Consider the following 19,504-nt stretch of genomic DNA (forward strand, 5'->3'; position numbering starts at 1 on the left):
AAGGCTGAGTAATCGACAAGAACCCGACCTGGCGGGGATTTTTTCCATCCATCCCACTCACCATGTAAATTTTAAAAAATGCATTCCTATCTTTCCACCTACCATTATTTCTAAAACACCCTTTAATTATTCATTCAAGCAAATTATCTTTGCTAATCATTATTAGTTGAGATGTAAAGAGGATTAAGTTGTATTTGATGGACTGGATAAATGTTTTAATATAATATTTGATTTTCTGGATATTTTAGTTTTTTATTCTCTGCCTTGTAGATTCTGAAAATATTTTGGATAAACGTTTTAAAGAGAGTTGAGGTTTTTTCCCTGAGGCTTTAGAAGTCATTTTACAAAGAGATAAATTTGTCTTTAAAATTTTGAAGATAAGGTGGGTGGGAAAATAGGATAATGGTTGGAAATAGCAGCAATCTATCTCAAAAACTACTTCATTTTAAAGGAACAAAGACGTAAACCAATTGTCTATTAAATTACAAATGATTATTAAAAATGAAATAAGTTTCATGTTCACAAAAATTTCTATATAATAAGGATAAAAGTAATAGAGAAAAAAGAAGAAGCTTATTCACACTTACTTGAGGGTATAAAGAAAACTACAAGGGAATGGGGGTTGAACTTGAGACCATAGATCTGCAAGTCAATGTCTTTTTTCATCGGACTATACCTCGTTGATGATATATTATATTATTAAATTGGAAATAAGCATCACCTTATTCTGCTTAATCAATAGACAGTAGTATATAGATTAACAATCTGTCTATATAGTACATATATGTCAGACCAGCTCACAAGAATTCTGAATTTATAGATGTTTATTTTTTTATCAAGCAAATGAGGTGTGTATAATGTTTGATTTAAGTTTGCCTCCAGTACCAAAAAGATAATAAAGGAGAAAAATGAGAATCTATAAAGCAAAGGGCACATAGAAAAAACATTCTTTCCCTGTAATTGGTGGGGAGCTGAACGTTTTGTGTGTGTGGCTATTGCATTGCAACCCATCCAAATCAAGCCCTTCAATTAGGGCTAATTATCTTGATCCAGCTTGCAAAGTGTTATTAAATAATTACGTAAAGTAGTTTGCAAAGCAACGTAGAAAGCAAAGAACCGACTCATCCTTCCTAAGGCAAAGTCGATGCAGGCAGGCAACCACAAGAATTTCGTCTCTCTCTCTCTCTCTCTCTCTCTCTCTCTGTGACACGCAAACAAAGCATATTGGTATGTTGTGGTGGGTCCAATATAAATTCTATTTTCTATATACCTTCAGAATTAATCACAAGAAAGAGGTACTAGCCATTACCAATTGGTATACTTCCATGCTCTTGTTATTTTAGCTCTACTTCCATCTTCTTTTTTTACACGTTTTGAACTCAAAAATTCATATATATGCTAACTACGTAATCCTACCAAGGGAGGAGCTATGAATTTTATAAAAGAGGTGCTATAATTTCTGTTCGATTAAGGAGCTGCTTTGGTGGAGTAGACTAATTTCTACTAGATATGTTCAATTTCCTAAAATCAGCACTGAATTCCTATTTTTCTAAATATTTACGCTCAGCTAAAGGTAAGTAGCATCGCATGCCTTCTCATTATTTAATATCTAGGGTTTTCCCTTAAGAAGAAAGTCTAGTTTTTTTTCTTCCTTTCATCGAGTATTTCTTAGAAGTTGAGCTCATTAGAATCAATTTTATTACATATAAATTATCATATAATCATTGAAATATGACATAAAATGCTTTACCAAAGATAAAATATGTCTTCTGTCATGATATCTTTGTTTCTTTAATTTTTTTTTTCCGTCAAAATTTTTAAAAAAAAAAGAGAGAAAAAACTCACATACACAGTAATTTTTTTTTCCTGATACGAACACACGGCACCTTAAACTAATCTAACACAAAAAATACTGTAATAAATACAAACATATGCAACGCGTGACATGTAAATAGTTAAAAAAAGGAAACGAAAATCGCACCCGACAAATCCACTGTTCTCTCTGCTCTTCTGAATTTCTGACACACCCAAACAAGCCCCCCCAGATCCAATGCACACCAATCCAACCCCTCACGTGCCACTCATACGGTCCCCTCCCCATCGCACGTGCCGACCCATCCCCGCCTCTTTCTTCCATCCCACTGTCCTCAGATTCCTTCCTGCAACAAGACCACCCCAAAAAGGAAAGAAACCCCAAATGCATGCATGCTCACACCGCCAAACACAGCCTCCGATCCGAACCCGATTAGGGTTTTCTGCATTTCGCGTCGCGTAGATCAACAGAGCTCCGAAAGCTCCGTTATCAACTTCTCCGAATTCTCGAGGAGGTTGTAGAAGTTTCTGGAAGGTTTGCCTCTCAGCAATGGAGTCCATATTGGCTCTGGCTCTGGAGTACACTCTGAAGTACTGGTTGAAGTCCTTCTCCAGAGACCAGTTCAAGTTGCAGGGACGGACCGCGCAGCTTTCTAATTTGGGTAAATTCGGCGATTCGTTTGTTTGGTTTTGTGATCAATTCGATCTGATTAGGGTTCATTTTGAGTTTGCTTCTGAATTTGACAGATATAAACGGCGATGCTGTGCATTCGAGCATGGGATTGCCTCCGGCACTGAATGTAGCCAAGGCCAAAGTCGGAAAACTGGAGATAGTGGTTGGTGACTGTTAATTCTGCATTCATTTATCGTGTGTTCGATATTATTCAATTGGTTTTGATAGATGTAAAGTGTCCGGCTGAAAGTTTGAAGGAAAATGAATTAGAGGAAATGAGAAGTTAAAATGTGTTGGCATTAGGGTACGCTCTCTTACTTGTTACAAAAGTCCCAAAATTGGTTGAGTATATCATTACACAATATGTGATTCACTAGTTAGAGCTTGGTAGATGTATATTCCAGATGGGTTCGTTTATATGCATTGAGTGGCTTTTGTTTTTTTTCCCCATTATGTACGGATATATAATTAATTAAATGATTTTGCTTTGTGTGATTTATAGCTTCCATCTGTGAGTAATGTACAAATAGAGCCGATTGTTGTGCAAATTGATAGGCTTGATTTGGTTTTAGAAGAGAAATCAGATTTGGATGCAAGGAGCCCAAGAAGGTAAAGCCTAATTACATGTCTTTCTTGATCTTACATTTCCATATTGAAAAAATTTTGTACTGCAGTCATAGATTTACTGAGCACTAAGTTTCACATGCAGTTCACCGTCATCCTCTAGCTCTGCGAAGGGTAGCGGTTATGGATTTGCTGATAAGGTAAGGTTCAATCAACGCAGTGAATGTTTGTGTTACAGTACACATAATGATAATATTGTCATTCTTTTATACTAATGGAACTGGGAATCTCAGTAAGAATTAAAATATTAGGGAATGTCATGCTTCTTGTAATTCAGGCATGCAAAGTTTTATGCAAGCTTCCCTACTGACAACTGTTTTCTTAAAATTTTGTTTTGAAGCATGCACATAGATTTGAACATTTATTCTGCAAGTTGCATTATTGACCTTTGTAAATTCCCAGATTGCAGATGGAATGACTGTGGAGATTCTCACAGTTAATCTTCTACTTGAAACTCGTGGGGGTGGTCGATGCCAAGGAGGGGCGAGTTGGTAATTTCCAAAGGCCCAGTTTTGTAGTTATATCTTTATTTATTTATTTATACAGATGTGCTCTTATCCTACATGAATTGGCCTTTTAAGAATTTACTCGCTTAATTTTATTGATTGTATGACCTTAGATTGGAGTTATATATATATATATATATATATATATATATATATATATACAATTTGTGAAGTCATATTTTACCTTAAGCAATAATGATTTTCCTATTTATGGATCCCTTTGTAGGAATGTAGATTGTGATAAAAACTTTTGGCCTCCAAACAAGGAATTGATTTTTTATACCACAGCTTGATCAACAAGAAGAAAATCTTTTACCCATGAAATTTTCTGGATGGCTCTATTTTAGGGATTCAGGGCTGTTTGGATGATGGTTTTAGATAGGAAAAACTGTAGGATTGATGAGTTCAAGTTTTCGGGCACAAACAGTATGAAGATGCACTGTAGGCTTTCTTTGACATTTGAAATATGAAGTTGTATGGGTCAGTGCTTATAAAGCTCATCTTTCTCTCAATTTTTTTTTTTTATGCTCAACCCAGGGCTTCACCTCTGGCCTCTATCACTATACGCAACCTTTTGCTGTATACCACTAATGAAAATTGGCAGGTAATGTGTTGGTTAAGCTCATATGAAAATTTTCGTTGGACCACTTTCATCCGCTCACCGGCTTATTTGAATAACATGTCCTGTAACAGGTTGTAAATCTTAAGGAAGCACGGGAGTTCTCCAATGACAAAAATTTCATTTATTTGTTCAAAGTAATGTGCTAATCTTTGTGCATCAGATCCGTATTTCCTTCTATCTCTATTTTCCTTTTGTGGGGGATGGGGTGAGGGGCTCAGCGGTGCCTACTTTCCTTTCTTGAACTTCTCTAAATTCTAATTATATTTTGCACATCTCTTGCTCTTACTTCAAGTGTATGTGCCGCCGTGTTTGCAAGTGTGTGTTCCAGTATTCTCTGAATACAGGTGTTAGGCTTCCCAAGTTTAACTTAGTTATTAAACGATGATAAATTCTTTTCTTACCAGAAACTTGAGTGGGAGTCTTTGTCTATCGATCTCCTGCCTCACCCTGATATGTTCATGGATGCTAATATAGCACGTACTGAAGATGGAGGAAACCAGCGAGATGATGATGGTGCAAAGCGAGTTTTCTTTGGTGGGGAGCGTTTTATAGAAGGAATTTCAGGAGAAGCTTATGTAATGTTGATATACACTTTTTAGTTAATTCTTGATGGATTTGTTTTACTCCATTTATCAGTGTGAATCTAGAGAGCTTCTAGAGTTTTATGGGCTGTGTTACTGCATCTTTCTTGACTTTGTGACTTTGACCAGATCACAGTGCAAAGGACTGAATTGAACAGTCCACTTGGGCTTGAGGTTCAGATCCATATCACAGAGGCCATTTGTCCTGCAATAAGTGAACCAGGTAACAAGTGAAATTATTTGTTTCGCTGAATTATATAAATATATGATATATGTATAGCTTGGTGCTAACATATAATCATGTGGTGCAGGCCTACGTGCTCTTCTCCGCTTTATGACAGGATTATATGTCTGCCTGAATAGAGGAGATGTAGATTCAAACACACAGCAGGTTTGCTATTACCTTTACTTAATTCTCATACTATTTTCTAGCTAATCTCTTATGATTCTTCTTTTCTTCTTCTGTCTCTCTCTCTCTCTCTCTCTCTCTCTCTCATGAAATTTTTGCAGCGATCCACAGAAGCAGCAGGACGTTCTATAGTCTCAATTGTTGTGGACCACATATTTCTCTGCATTAAAGATACTGGTCTGTGATTTTCCTTTACAAGTGCTATAGGGATTCGATACTTTTGTACATCAAGATAAAAAGATGTATGTTATTACAAATGTTAATTTTAAGCATTCTCAGAAGTCTTGGGTATACTTGCAGAGTTCCAGCTCGAACTTTTGATGCAATCACTCTTCTTCTCACGGGTACTGTTCTATGACCCTTACTTATTAAATTAAAATTTTCATTGCCATTGTCTTAGTATTCTATAACTCTTGGATTTACAATTTTTTAAAATAATATTCAGTCTATGGAATGCTTATACATCAAGGAGTGTCCTATGTATATTATACTTCACAATTTTGTAGAGAGCCTCAATTGAGTGATCCTTAAATAAGCTTATTTGAGGGACACCCTTGTAAGGCCCATTCCACTTTGTATTTCAATGATCTGAACAGTCTATTTTTTAAGTCATCATCCATAGATACTCTCTGCAAAAAATCGCTGAAATCGGAGAACATTTAACTGTAAATTTGAAGATAGTGTAGTGTTTTCTTGGAAACACTGTTCATCATTTTTCATATAGATGTCTTAAATGGTTTATGATTTGCCCAATATTTTTGAAGGATGATCTGTGGATGAAGACTTGAAAAATAGACAGTTTGGATCGTTGAAATAGAATGCGGAATGGGCCCCACAAGGTGTCCCTCAAATATCCATCAATAGGAGGGGACTCCACACATTTGTCCCACTTTATGATTACAAATATTTGGCATTTGAAATCTGTGCAATATATTAACATAGAGCCATCAGACCCCTTCGATCTCATTAGTGAACATACAAATTATAGGTTTTATGCATACACATGTACTGTTTTTGCAGTGCCACGTCTGCCTAACTCCTTTGGGAATCTAAGATCTTATATGGGGATCCTCTTTTGCAGGCTAGTGTTTCAGATGGAGAAATTGACAACAACTTGTCAAGGGTTATGATTGGTGGACTGTTTTTGAGGTAAGATTTGTTCATTTATAATGTTTCAAGAGTTTTAGTGCTAGTAAATATGTTTGTCATCGACATTCTCCTGGAGCTCAGTTTGGAATTGAGTAAGGTCTATTATGTGTGACTTTAGTTCTAATGTGTTTCTATTTGTTGTTGAAGCCAATAAATTTTAGATGATACATGTGGCATATGACTTCCCCTTTCAGTTTGATATGTGCTCAGTCTTATGACTAAATCATAATTTATGCTGGTGGCTGGAATGTAGGGATACCTATTCACGACCTCCATGCACCTTAGTTCAACCATCCATGCGAGCAGTTTCTGAAGAACCTTTGCATGTTCCTGATTTTGGTATGGGCTAAATTTGTTATGTACAATGGAGAGAAGGGCATTTAACGCAGTGACTGTGTTTAGGTTTTGGGTATCTATAGTTTGAAGCTATTCTCTATCGTTTTTGTCTTTTTGTTTGGACAGGTAAAAACTTTTCCCCTCCCATATATCCTTTGGGAGATCAGGAGTGGCAGTTAAATAAGGGTGTTCCTTTTTTATGCCTCCATTCTCTTCAGATCAAGCCCTCCCCAGTCCCTCCATCTTTTGCTTCGCAAACTGTAATTAATTGTCAGCCCCTCATGGTATGTATTGGTTATTCCAAAGTATGAACGCTTATATCAACATTTTTTTTTCGTTTCCTTCTTTTTTTTTTTTTGTTCTTTTGTGAATCATCACATATCATTTTTCATGTTTTTTGTTTTGATTCCAGATTGATCTTCAGGAAGGATCCTGTTTGAGGATCTGTTCCTTCCTGGCTGATGGAATTGTAGTCAATCCTGGTGCTGTTTTAGCAGATTTCTCTGTAAATTCCTTGATTTTCAACCTCAAGGAGTTAGATGTGGCTGTTCCTTTGGACATAGACGGTAACCCTGCTAACAAAAGGGGCAGTATCAACCAGAGTGCTTTTTCTGGGGCAAGGCTTCATATTGAGAACTTGTTCTTTTCGGAGTCACCATCACTAAAACTAAGGTTATTGAATGTGGAGAAGGATCCTGCTTGCTTCTGTCTCTGGGAAGGTCAACCGGTTGATGCTAGCCAGAAGAAATGGACTACTGGAGCATCACACCTTAGTTTGTCACTAGAAACATGTACTAAGTCAGCTGGACATCAGAGTTCTCTTGATCAGAATTCAGGCTTGTGGAGATGTGTTGAGCTGAAAGATGCTTGTGTTGAAGTAGCTATGGTAACTGCTGATGGGAGCCCATTAACAAATGTTCCTCCCCCTGGTGGTATTGTCAGGGTTGGGGTAGCTTGTCAAAACTATCTCTCTAACACTTCTGTTGAACAGTTATTTTTTGTTTTGGATCTTTATGCTTACTTTGGCAGAGTTAGTGAAAAGATTGTCCTCGTTGGAAAAAATACTGGACAAAAGAAAAATAAGGATCATTCTAGTGACGGAAAGCTGATTGACAAGGTTCCCGATGATACAGCAGTAAGTTTAGCAGTGAAAGGCCTTCAGATTAGATTTCTGGAATCATCTTCCATGAATAGTCAAGGAATGCCTCTAGTTCAGTTTATCGGGGATAATCTCTTCATAAAAGTTACTCACAGAACTCTTGGTGGTGCAATTGCTGTTTCATCCACTATATATTGGGATAGTGTTGAGGTGGACTGTGTAGACACTGAGAGAAACTTGGTTCTTGAGAATGACACAGTTTTAACTTCTATTGAAAACGATCTTTCAACAAGTGGAAATGGGTACCCTGAACTAAGACCTGTATTTTGGATAGATAACCAAAGAAAACATCAATCAAATGGAAAAGTTTTTGTAGATCCATTTCTGGACATAAGCATGGTACATGTAATTCCTTTAAATGAACGAGATGTAGAGTGTCATAGTTTGAATGTGTCAGCGTGTATCTCTGGTGTTCGCCTAGGTGGGGGAATGAACTATGCTGAATCCCTGCTGCATCGCTTTGGAATACTTGGCCCTGATGGTGGTCCTGGAAAGGGGCTTTCTAAAGAGTTAGAAAAATTACGAGCAGGACCACTGTCAAAACTTTTCAAACCATTACCACTCATTGCTGATTTGAAAGAGGGTATGTGACAATATGATTTGGATAATCTTGTGTGTTTGATTACCTACAGTCTGTTGTGCTGTTTTTTCCCCTTTTTTATATATTTTTTACGTCTACTCATTTTATTGTTACTGTAATGGCTCTAATATTCCATTTTCTTCCAGATGGAAGTTCAGGAGATGGGAAAGAAAGTGGGGTTTTGCACTTGGGAAAACCAGATGATGTGGAAGTCTCCATAGAATTGAAAAATTGGTTGTTTGCTCTTGAAGGTGAACAGGAGATGGCAGAAAGATGGTGGTTCAATCATGAGGATGTGGGAAGAGAAGAGAGATGTTGGCACACAACATTTCATAATCTGCATGTGAAAGCGAAAAGTAGTCCCAAGCATACGCTGAATGGTAATGGAAAGTCATACAGGACAGAGAAATATCCTGTGGAATTGGTTACAGTAAGGATATCTCACTCTCGTCATTGTCTGTCGCTCTCTTTTTAAGGTTTTAATGTGCTAGTTGAGATTGAGCCTTTCAAAAGTATGTTTGATGAAACATACATGCATATTGATTATTGACAGTGAACATTTGTTTTCAAAGGATCAGCCATGAATTAGGCAGCGCCATTGAAACATTTTATCATTTTGTTTTTGGACATTTCTTGGACATAAAATAGTTTATGGTCTACCTGGGTGTTATCTTAGGGTATATTGTAAATTTGTAAGGTGCATGCTTTTCTGGGATTATGTCTCTGTTATGAAGTTGGTTCACACTTCACACTATGTTCTCTGATGTTTGTATTGTGTTGTTAGATTAGAGTGTTTGGTCCACTGTTATTGTAATGTGATAGTTATCCTAGTGAATTTCTCATCTGCGCAATGTATTAGTTTTTGGTTTAACAAATTTCTGTTTCCTTTCAGAAAAAAGATATATATCATATTCTTAAATCGCCTGTCATGATTTCTGTTTGGTAGAGTACTAATGAAGTATGATAATTCTCGGTTTTACCTTAAGTGGGTCAATTATATGAGGGTGAGAAGTTGTCTTGCTCATTCACTCAGAATACTAAATGGTTGGGATGCAAATTGCAGATATGTAATATAGACCTAACATTTGGTTTTGGTTAAAGGATGATTGAGTCAATTCTAGGTTGAGCAAGGATATTTTGAGATTTGGGCAAAATATGCAAAGTACATTCATGTGAAAAGTTTTATGACCTGACAATACTAAAGCATATTCCTTGGTGGAACTTGGCTGGCTTGCGCTGTGCCTGTGCTGCCTTCAACATGTGTTCTGGCACCATAGATATAGTTTGCTTTGTTTATGAATATTATTCGATGAAAATATATGCAATTCATTATGATTCATTTCAATGTAGCGGTTCATGCTCCTTTATTTTAATCATAGAGATATCTAGTTCATGATCTCGTACATCTTAATTATGGTTGCAGGTTGGTGTGGAAGGCTTGCAAACTTTAAAGCCCCATGCCCAGAAGTGTATTGATGCTGCTGTCTTACCTGTGAATGGGATCAAGGAAACTGCTGACACATCTGCAGGTATAGATCTTGAAGTTCGCATGGTGATATCAGAGGACACGGTTGATCATGAAATGGTGGAATGGGCTGTGGAAAATGTGAAATTCTCTGTTAAGCAACCGGTAATGGGTTTTTTCAAGTTAATAACTGTATCTTCTAGAAAAATATTCTGCATTATGACACTTTTGTCTCCATAGATTGAGGCGGTTGTAACAAAGGATGAGTTGCAATATCTTACTTTCCTGTGCAAGTCAGAAGTTGAATCAATGGGTCGAATCACTGCTGGAATTCTGCGGCTACTCAAACTGGAGGGGTCCATTGGCCAGGCTGCAATGGAACAACTAAGCAACCTTGGTATGTTACTAAACTGTTTGTCAGTCAATGAATACAGCTCCTTAATTCTGATCAGGGTTGTGCTCTTCTTGTTTTCTAAGTCCTCAGATTGCTATGTTAAAATCAAATGACATCTCTTGGCATTTGCACATGCTTCTAAGCACTAAATGCCTTGAATTACCTGATTCATATGTGGAATTTAGCTAGATTTTCACAATTTTCTTTAGCCAACAAGTTTTATCTGGTATATGTGATTGGGATACTGCTGTAATACTTTTTTCTTCTCGGCCATTTGTGAATTTGGAAATTTATGAAAATGACTTGCAGGAGGAACTGAGGGCATTGACAAGATATTCTCCCCTGGAAAGCTAAGCAGGGGTAGCAGCTTTTGCAGTACTGGGCTCCCTCAATCAAATTTGATTGGTGAAACCCCATCTACAACCGCCATCTTGGAATCAACAGTGGCTTCACTTGAGGAGGCATTTACAGATTCACAGGCCAAGTGTGCCGCTCTTCTTGCCGACCTAGGTAATTCAGAATCTTCCGTGCAGCATCTTGCAACTGTAAAACAGCTCACTCAGAAACTTCAGAGTATGCAGAGTTTATTGACGCAATTACGGTCCCACATATAGTTGGCCAATTTGTGCTGTTCTTTCTCCCCTGTTATACTTTGGGATGAAAATAGTCCCAATCATATAGCTTACCCATTCTTTTTTGTATATACGGGAGACCAAATTGCTTGGTGAGTGTACTAATCAGGCAGAGAGAAAATCTATTCATGTCTGGTAAATCAATTTTGTATCAAAGGTCCTATGTATCGATCTAAATTTCAAAGGTATGCCATGTCACATCTCCTGTTAGCTATGATGATGGCCAATTGGCAAATATGATGTGTACTTGATTTCATGTTTACAAGCTTATAGCAGATTAGCATGCAGTTGATAAAATAACTCTTATGCATATCCCCTAACTTATAAGCCAAGGTCGGCTATTATCTATAAGCTTCTTATAAACCTCTGTAGGGGTGATAATTCAACATGACTCGAACCGAACACGAAATTATACTGGATTTGAGTTAATTATTACTTTGCCATTATCTATAATAGAATTGCAGCGGGGGTTGTAGCTAAAGTGTTAAGAGTATTCACCTATGCATCTTTGGTAATCGGTTCGATTCTCCCTCCCCAAGTATCGCTTGTATTAAAAAAAAATAAGACTTGCCCTGTTAGCTTAATTTTTATTTTATGAAACATCAATGGATGAGAAATTTGGTCTTAAGTTTCTAGTTCATAATGTGTGCTGCAATTTGGTCTTAAATTTGGTATAGAAGTACATGTTTGCGGCCGGGGGCATGAATTTCCAAATAAGGAATGTAACTGGCTTGCTTTGTAGTTTGCATCATGTTCGGTTTTTCGGTTTTTTCTTTCCTTTTGTGTGAAATGTCACTTCGTAACGCCCATGGCGCTAGCAGAGTCTCCTCAATCAACGAAGGCTTTCCATAAGAGCACAAACCATGCGAGCCCTCAATGTGCACTGAGAGTTAAACATGACTGGGCTGATACTAAAGCCGAAGTGCGTCGCATATGTTAAAAGCCTGTAACCGAAAATGATAATATAAAAAGGCACGGCATAAAATGCAGGATTGAATAACATGGTCTAAAATTCTATTAAAGTAGACATGCGATCAACCTCACATAAGTTACACATAACAACTAGACTGGAGTAAAAGATTCACCAAAGTCTAGTCATCCGTACTCTAAATTTCGATCACTATTACCAAATACATTACCACAATTAACCAAAGCTGAGCCAAGGCGATGAGCATTTTACAAAATTCATGCCAATGTACCCACTTGGATAGGCTTTAAGAATTTTCCATGGCATCCCAGCGCCAAATAGTCCCGTCCTCACAACAGCTGAGAATGGTGCTGCAATATATAATGATACGAGGATAAATTTTCACATTATCAAAGGTTATGGCATTTACAATGTCATATAAAGATATATGTAACAAAAATAATGATAAATAAACCATGTAGGAGAGTCACCTTCCATCAAAAGACGTGGCAGTTTGTCTAATTGGTGATTTTGATTGAGGATGTATCAACCTGAAAAAAGGTGCAAGGCTATGATTACCGACCGGCATGTAGACAAAATTTCTTCAGCATGAAGTTTGGGTAAAGAAAAATAAAACCAAACGGACTTTGCAATTAGAACAGGAGGGCTGGATTGTAGTTCCCAAACAAAAATCTTTCCTTCTCTATTCCCTGCTAGACAGAAAACAATAGTGGCTAAGAAGTCGACATATAGTTGTGCAACAGTTGGAACATCTAAAGTTTACGTTTGAAAGTATCAAGAATGATATCAACTGCAGTTTGCATTTACCTATAGCAGCTGCATTGTAGTGGAAATCACAGGAAAACTTGATAAACCAAATATCACACTCCGGAACTGGGTATTTTTGAAGGATGTCAACAGTACCCTAATCAGAAAGCATCCAATTACATTTTAGCCCACCAGAAAGTAGAGTCACTGGACTTCTACAGAGTCAACCAATATCAGCAGAAATTCATGGAATACACCATAAAGAATAAGAAAATATAGGGCTTGTTCGGTAACTGTTTTGTTTATAATTAGAAAGATAAAGGGAAAAAGAAAGGGACAAAAGACATTGAGTAGCCAGAAAATAGAGGGTGAGGAAGAAAAGAGAGAAAATAAATAGAATAGTTTATAGAGTAAGATATAAACACTTTTTAGACTTGTCTTTAGTTTAAAGTATTAGTTTAATAATATTCCACTCATTTCTTCCTCACCTTTCTCACCTCCCTCTCTCTCTCTCTCTTAATCTTCTACTATATACATTCTCTCCATCTCTTTAAATAAATTTATTTTTAAAAAAAAGATAAAAACCAAAAAACAAAAAAGTTATCGGCCATTAACATCTAAAACAAGAGGAGCAAGGTATTCTAACCTCCCCAGGAGACTGTTCCTTCATTTTCGGTTCCCACAGCACAATTTCATTGTCAACACTCTGGAAATTCACAACATAATCTATTAACGTACTCATTAGAGAACATATGAAATCCAGCTACAACAGAAATCTAAAAGCAATTCAAGCTACCCATATTTGAAACTTATTTGTTATATGTGGACAAATTTAGCACACCATGCAAAATAGCTATTAAACTTTATCTTGCTTTTAGATGATCTAATAAGCTATGCAGAGCCTGATACAACCACAAACAGATGAAGCAACTTTTCAGGCATTGATATGTCATTCTCATGAACTCATTGGAACCAGCTGATTGTGCTGATTTAAGCTACATCAATTAGAAAAGGCCACATGATTTGAGATATTAAGATTTTCCATCCTATACAATGTGGTTCTTTCCATTCCCAAAGCACCTTTAGACTTTTACACTGACAAAAATGAAAATACAGGATGAAATTGTGATTCACCTTTGAGAGGAGAAAATCACCAAGCCACCTATTACAGTCAACATAGTTTGTATGAATGGAGGCTATGAATACCTGAAAGGTTAAAGTAATCTCAGATAAAATGAGAATGAAAACTCTAATCTGTAACACAGAGAACAACAGGCACTCACGGGAAATTGTACATATTTTGTTGGAAATTTTGATGGAAGATCTGTCCATGTGAAAGATTTTTCTACATATGTCCAGAACTCTGAAACAAAGCAATATATGAGAAAATAAAGTAAAAATAATATTTGATTACACCTAGTCGACACATGTACAAACTTTCAATCAAGCACTCTGACCCTGAGATGACAATACTTGAAAAGCAAAACATTAGTAGTCATGCATAACCCATTACTTTCTCAATACTAGTAAAACAATGAGGGCTTCTTCTATTTTCTATTAGTAATATATATTCTACTTTTTCAGAGGCAAAAGTATACACACAATACTGATTGTCTTCACAACAACTCTGTGTAATCTCAAAGTCCAGTCTATCAGACAGGATATTGTGAATGGCTAAATTTGCGACTATTGTGATCCATGTCACATAGTGACATAACTATGGCTTACCAAACCAAATTATGTAAATTGTCATATGAAGCAGCACCATGAAGTCCTACCTTTCATTGACCAGATCTTAACAGTGTTGTCCATCCCGCAACTTGCAATTCGATATATGTCAGAAGGATGAAAGTCCTATAATAATGAGAACAAGGCAAGTATAAACAGCCCATCAAATCATTCTCTTGCATCACAATCTTCACTACAAAACAACGAAACAGTAGATTTCTTTAAAAAAGATTAATAGAAGGGTGGCAGGACATAACTCCTCGTCCAATATGCTTACCACACTCAGGACTTCATTGCGGTGACCACCTGCCCCAGCAAATATCAAAATACATATTCCAGTATGAACATTCCATAGCCGAACTGACTCATCCTGGCAAGTTCTAAGATTACCAATAAAGCAAACAAAAAACAACATCTTCAAAGAAAAAAAGAAAGAAAAGGTTATTGTGTTCACTTTGCTTGCTGACACTACAAGTGACGACTTCAATGGCTGAGTCCTGATTTCATTTACTGAATCCCCATGGCCAACAAAACTCTGCACATAGATTAGTATGTTAGGAGGGGGGAAGAATGTAAAGAAAAAATTAAGTCCTATAGTTTTGTTGCCACTCCAGCAATTTGAAAATTTTCAGAAATTTCAGCTGAAATAGATGTACACCTACATCCTGATTGTATGCTAAGTACAGTAAAAAGCACCCAAGGTACTACAACTGCACCATTATATAGACTAGGAGCTCGGAACCAGTACTAAGATACCTTGTCTATCTTCTCACTACCACAATCAATGACCCGCATTATACCATTAATTCCTCCAGCCACAAGAAATGGGTTTCCATCAACGTTGCATGCCCAGCTCGCAGTGTAAAAAGACTCATCCTTCTGATCTACAAAGCACGTGTAAATCACATATCCACAAAGAAAGGTAATCCATTTGAACAATGGCAGAATGATGGCTGTCTTTACTTACATCTTCATCAATGTAAGACTGCAACACAGCGATCACACCCCCTTCTAGACATTGGTATACAGTCACCTGACAAAAGAATAATATAAAAATAAGCAACATTTTACAACAAGTACAAGACATAGAGGAAAGCGAACCAACCTTGTAATTTGTCTCTCTCAGATAAGATTTTTACGCAAATAATCACTTATGTGAACTAATTCATGTTGTTTATTTGCAAATGAAGCAGTGAACTATAACATTACCAGCTCAGAACAACTATAATTCACCCCTACCACAGGTGCATTGCAATCCAATATTATAAATATCAAATGCGGTGCCTTTTGCGTTTTTTTCCCCAAACACTAACCTTAATAATCATTTCATTGTATTCCAAGGCCCTAACTTTCGTCTATGTAAACAAATTATTAGGCAAAGCCGAGACCAAAAACCCAGATAGAGCCGAAATCTCTAGTAATCCACTCTATCTAACAAAACCCATTAAAGCAAAATATAATTTAAAAAATAAAATAGAATAATAATAATCAGCCAAAAAAGCATAAAACCTCTGTTTGGTTCCCGAGAAAAAGAAGGAAAGTCCAGCTTACAATCCCGGCATTGGAGTTCCATTGTAAATTTCTTTTACGAAAAAAGTGTTCTTTTTTGTTGCTTTTAGTTCCTTGTAGGATGAGTTATAGAGGGAAAGAGCAACAAACCCGATTGCCACCGACTGTGGCGAAGACGTTGAAGTAGCGAGAGTCGATGAAGTTGAAAACGATGGCGTATAAGGGCCTCTTGCCCTCTTGGAGCCTGTTAGTGACTCTGTACTCTCTCTTCTTTGAGGGTGCGAGTGAACCCGCCACTGGCTCCGACCCTAAAGCAAACTTCGCCGCCATGTCCACAGCGCAGGATGGCAACAGACCAACCCCTCTTCGCGAACAACGGAAATTTCAGTTTAAACAGGACAAAGACGACTTCTTGTAATAATTTTAGCTTAATTTACCAAAAAGATTTAGCTTAATATTTTTTTCTAACCCACCATTTTTATTAGAATGTAAGATTATTAGATGTGGTATATTATTAACATGCCCCTGTTAAGAACCATGGGTAGAACTTGCCTTTTAAAACCGGCTTGTAAGGGAAGGGTGCCCATGAGTTCTTAATCCATCCTAGGATATACTATTTTTCCAATGTGGGATCCTTGAGTTCTAACATTCCACCACGCTTACATACCCAACGTCCTCGTTGGCCTACTCTATTGACACTAACTCAATAGTAGCCCTTTCCTTCCTTTGAGATGGCTTCACGCACCTACCAATATTAAATGACTCGATATCATGCCCATACATAACACTAATCATTTTAATCTAGCCTATAGGTCGCTCCTTCCATGGATTTGGGCCTAGTTGCATGGTGAAACCCGACTTTGATACCAAATGTTAAGAACTCATATGTAAAATTTGCTCCTAAAATGGGAATTGTAAAAGCATCCACAATAGTCTCCCTAAACAACCTCCTTAACTAAAATTTAGGGAGGAATTGAAAAAACTACCTCCAACCATGCTCCATATCCAGCTCCTAAAATAGAGAGACCTTTAGGAGCTCCTAAATTTGAGGAGAGAGAAATGACTCCTAGTAACTCCCTATAATTAAATACTTTTATATTTAATATTATTTTAAGCATTTATTTAATGTCAATTATTTTTTATTGTTGCTTTTGTGTCTATACTTTATTCAAAAATTGTATTAAAAAATATTAAAAACATTTATGACTCTTTAAACTAGGGAGTTTGATTGGAGTTGAAATTTTATAGGGAACTCATAAAATAGTGTTTTTAACTAAATTTTAACTAAAAATTAGGGAGCATCCACAATGGGTTCCCTGACCATCCTTAGACAAATTTTAGAGAGCAATTGAAAAAATACAACTCCAACCATTCTCCCTATCTACCTCCTAAATTAGGGAAACCTCTAAAAGCTCATAAATCTAGTAAGAGAGAAAGGACTCTTAGTGGTTCCCTATAATTTAATGTTGCTTTGTTTTATGCATAGTTTAAACTTTTAATTAGAGTGCTGCTAAACGAATCCTAAAATTAACTAAGTACGTCATACTACCAAATTATTTATTGAATTACTAATTTACCCTAATATAAAATGACCAAAAATGATATATTAAATTGTGAAACAAATGTAATTTTAATAAGCACACTCTAATTTTAATAAGATAAGGCCACGAAATGGCGAAGCCATGAGAGAAACATGTAGACAAACACTTATCAACCTTCATCACTTCTCAGGCCTTCTATTCTTTCCAATAATACCAAACCCACTTCAAAAACCACCACCATCATCAACCACCCAGGCTCTTCTTGGGTTTAGGGCCCTTTCTTCTTCCTCTTCCTTCACCACTACCACCATTTTTTAGAAACATAAAGCATCAAATATCCCAATAAAGACTCAAAAGATTCTTGAGCAGTTCAAACTCAGAAAACTCAAACTTTTGCAATTGTATTAGGTTCAAATTTACAAAAAGCATACTTCTTATATGCTATTTGTGTTGTAGCTACTAAGAGAGGAAGAGAAGGTTCAAATACCAAGTATCCACGAGCTCCTATGTACCAATACATGATACATCGGTAGGGGAGCCTAATAGGAAATAGATTTTATCTGTTGCCAACGCAAAATTTAGCATAATGAACTCTCATAATCGGGTGGAAGCATACAAACATTTGACTTGGCATAGCAAACGGATTTTAAATTACATTTAAAACAAATGTAATTTTAATATATTGAATTGTGATAGATTGTATTATGGTGTACAATGGGTATTTTTGGTAGTTAGATAAGATGTACTTAATTAATTTTACAATTTAATTTAAATATTAAGGTGTACTTAGATCATAGGGTGTACTCAGTTAATTTTAGGGTTCGTTTAGCAGCCCTCTTTAATGAATGCTAACTATTATACATATATATATATATATATATATTAGAGATGAACCAATCAAATTGAATTAAAAAATAAATATAGTATTGTTGAGGCCCAAAAAATCCAAGACTGGGCCCAAATATATTTCTAGCCTAGTACAACACTTAACTGGGGAAGAAGCTCGACTGGGTTAAGCAAGAGTTTGTCGTGTACGCTTGCACAAGTTATGGTCCACGTATCACGCTAAGCAAATAAGCAACCCGCCACGCAAAAAGATTGTAACAAGCTCGTAAAATGTACTGGCTCCACACTTATTATCCCGTCGAGTGCCATTTGGCTCGGCCATAGCCCATTACAATACGACAAAGCTCGAGCACAAGCATGCTAAATAACAAGCAACACCAAGCGAAAAATCTTTATCTTGGCACCAAGCCACGCTACAAGCTTAAGTGGGCCCAAGCCACGCGAATGCCCTGGAGCTTGTTGAGTTGATTGTGGTATGGATGGTTACGAGTCTTCTTGAGGCCCATTGATGGTCCAAAAAGTGAAAGTTTTGGGCTATTTGAGAGCTCCAAACTCAGGCCCATTACTTAAGCCTAAATATTTTGGTAAGCATGAGAGAGAGAAAATAGTCCAGCACCTTAGAGAAATGGCCTAACATCTTAGAAAATATCTCAACACCTTATTAAAACCAACCAAAGTAAATTTAGGTTTTAGCCACAAAAAAAATTTCACTTTTAGAAAAAGCCAAAACTTTTTCAAAAAAGACAGAAAAACCTCTTAACTTTCAAACTAAAGACATGCAAATGTAAATGATTCCTTAGGAAATTCAAAAATAAATAAGGGCAATTTTGTCAATTTTGGCTTCTTTTAAAAAATTTCTCTCTCCTTTGGTCTTTCCAAAGTCTCCCTAAAACCAAATCAAAACCAAGCCATCGTTAAAACCAAGTGAAACCCATGTGCACTGACTGCTGGAAGTAAAACACCTTTTAGACCAGCACCCTTACCCATTCTTTCCTTTGCAAGCTTTGATAGGAAAACACAGAGAAAAAAGCAAGAGGCGCCTCACCTAGGATGGAAGAAGTCAGCTGTAGGAAAACCCTGGAGCTCTAAAATGCTCTATCCCAATGTGCTTGGATTAAGGAATTTTCACCAAAAAAGATTGAATAAGGAAGTGAAGGGAAATGGAGGGGAAGACTTGGCAAAATTTAAGGAAGGTCAGCTATGGTTCCTGAACTGAAGGGCTTCAGCGCCTATAAAAGGGGTATCTCCTACCCAGCAGAACAA

The 19,504-nt window shown here is 36.8% G+C and overlaps 2 protein-coding genes across 4 annotated transcripts; one reads left to right on the forward strand and one right to left on the reverse strand.

The window, feature by feature from the left end:
* The first annotated feature begins 1,986 nt into the window (after nt 1-1,986).
* On the forward strand, nt 1,987-11,242 carry LOC103342494 (amino-terminal region of chorein). Of its 3 annotated transcripts, none has more exons than XM_008246125.2 (20): nt 1,987-2,474; nt 2,560-2,648; nt 2,988-3,094; nt 3,195-3,249; nt 3,512-3,600; nt 4,153-4,219; nt 4,309-4,371; nt 4,642-4,812; nt 4,948-5,041; nt 5,130-5,209; nt 5,329-5,404; nt 5,528-5,571; nt 6,309-6,376; nt 6,630-6,715; nt 6,839-6,996; nt 7,125-8,454; nt 8,598-8,881; nt 9,875-10,081; nt 10,157-10,313; nt 10,620-11,242. In XM_008246125.2, the coding sequence occupies exons 1-20, from the start codon at nt 2,363-2,365 to the stop codon at nt 10,922-10,924; spliced, it is 3,642 nt and encodes a 1,213-aa protein (XP_008244347.2). In that variant the 5' UTR covers nt 1,987-2,362; the 3' UTR covers nt 10,925-11,242. The 3 variants fall into 3 exon arrangements, with proteins under 3 accessions (XP_008244347.2, XP_088904023.1, XP_088904024.1); XM_089047897.1 differs by having other exon boundaries at nt 2,158-2,474; nt 2,560-2,789; XM_089047898.1 differs by lacking the exons at nt 1,987-2,474; nt 2,560-2,648; nt 4,153-4,219; nt 4,309-4,371 and having other exon boundaries at nt 2,989-3,094.
* Nucleotides 11,243-11,934: 692 nt separating this feature from the next.
* Nucleotides 11,935-16,490, reverse strand: FIE (Transducin/WD40 repeat-like superfamily protein). The gene is made up of 13 exons (XM_089047899.1): nt 16,005-16,490; nt 15,313-15,378; nt 15,102-15,224; nt 14,800-14,880; nt 14,623-14,715; nt 14,396-14,471; nt 13,901-13,980; nt 13,752-13,823; nt 13,264-13,323; nt 12,678-12,774; nt 12,496-12,559; nt 12,341-12,400; nt 11,935-12,220 (listed from the first exon to the last, which is right to left on the reverse strand). Exons 1-13 carry the CDS (start codon nt 16,182-16,184, stop codon nt 12,157-12,159), a joined length of 1,116 nt encoding a protein of 371 aa, XP_088904025.1. The 5' UTR covers nt 16,185-16,490; the 3' UTR covers nt 11,935-12,156.
* Between the last annotated feature and the right edge of the window lie 3,014 nt (nt 16,491-19,504).

Source organism: Prunus mume, linkage group LG3 (assembly GCF_029339155.1).
Source record: "Prunus mume cultivar Tortuosa linkage group LG3, ASM2933915v1, whole genome shotgun sequence".
NCBI classification, from domain to species: Eukaryota; Viridiplantae; Streptophyta; class Magnoliopsida; order Rosales; family Rosaceae; genus Prunus; species Prunus mume.

Bases quoted from the DNA above. Each gene is read 5' to 3' on its own strand.
- FIE (XM_089047899.1), bottom strand. From the start codon at position 16,184: ATGGCGGCGAAGTTTGCTTTAGGGTCGGAGCCAGTGGCGGGTTCACTC. The intron at 15,379-16,004 runs GTTTGTTGCTCT...TTCTTTTGTCAG, and splicing joins CCACAGTCGGTGGCAATCGG to GTGACTGTATACCAATGTCT. The intron at 12,401-12,495 runs GTCCGTTTGGTT...ACCTTTTTTCAG, and splicing joins CCTCCTGTTCTAATTGCAAA to GTTGATACATCCTCAATCAA.
- LOC103342494 (XM_008246125.2), top strand. From the start codon at position 2,363: ATGGAGTCCATATTGGCTCTGGCTCTGGAGTACACTCTGAAGTACTGG. The intron at 8,455-8,597 runs GTATGTGACAAT...ATTTTCTTCCAG, and splicing joins CATTGCTGATTTGAAAGAGG to ATGGAAGTTCAGGAGATGGG. The intron at 10,082-10,156 runs GTAATGGGTTTT...TTGTCTCCATAG, and splicing joins AATTCTCTGTTAAGCAACCG to ATTGAGGCGGTTGTAACAAA.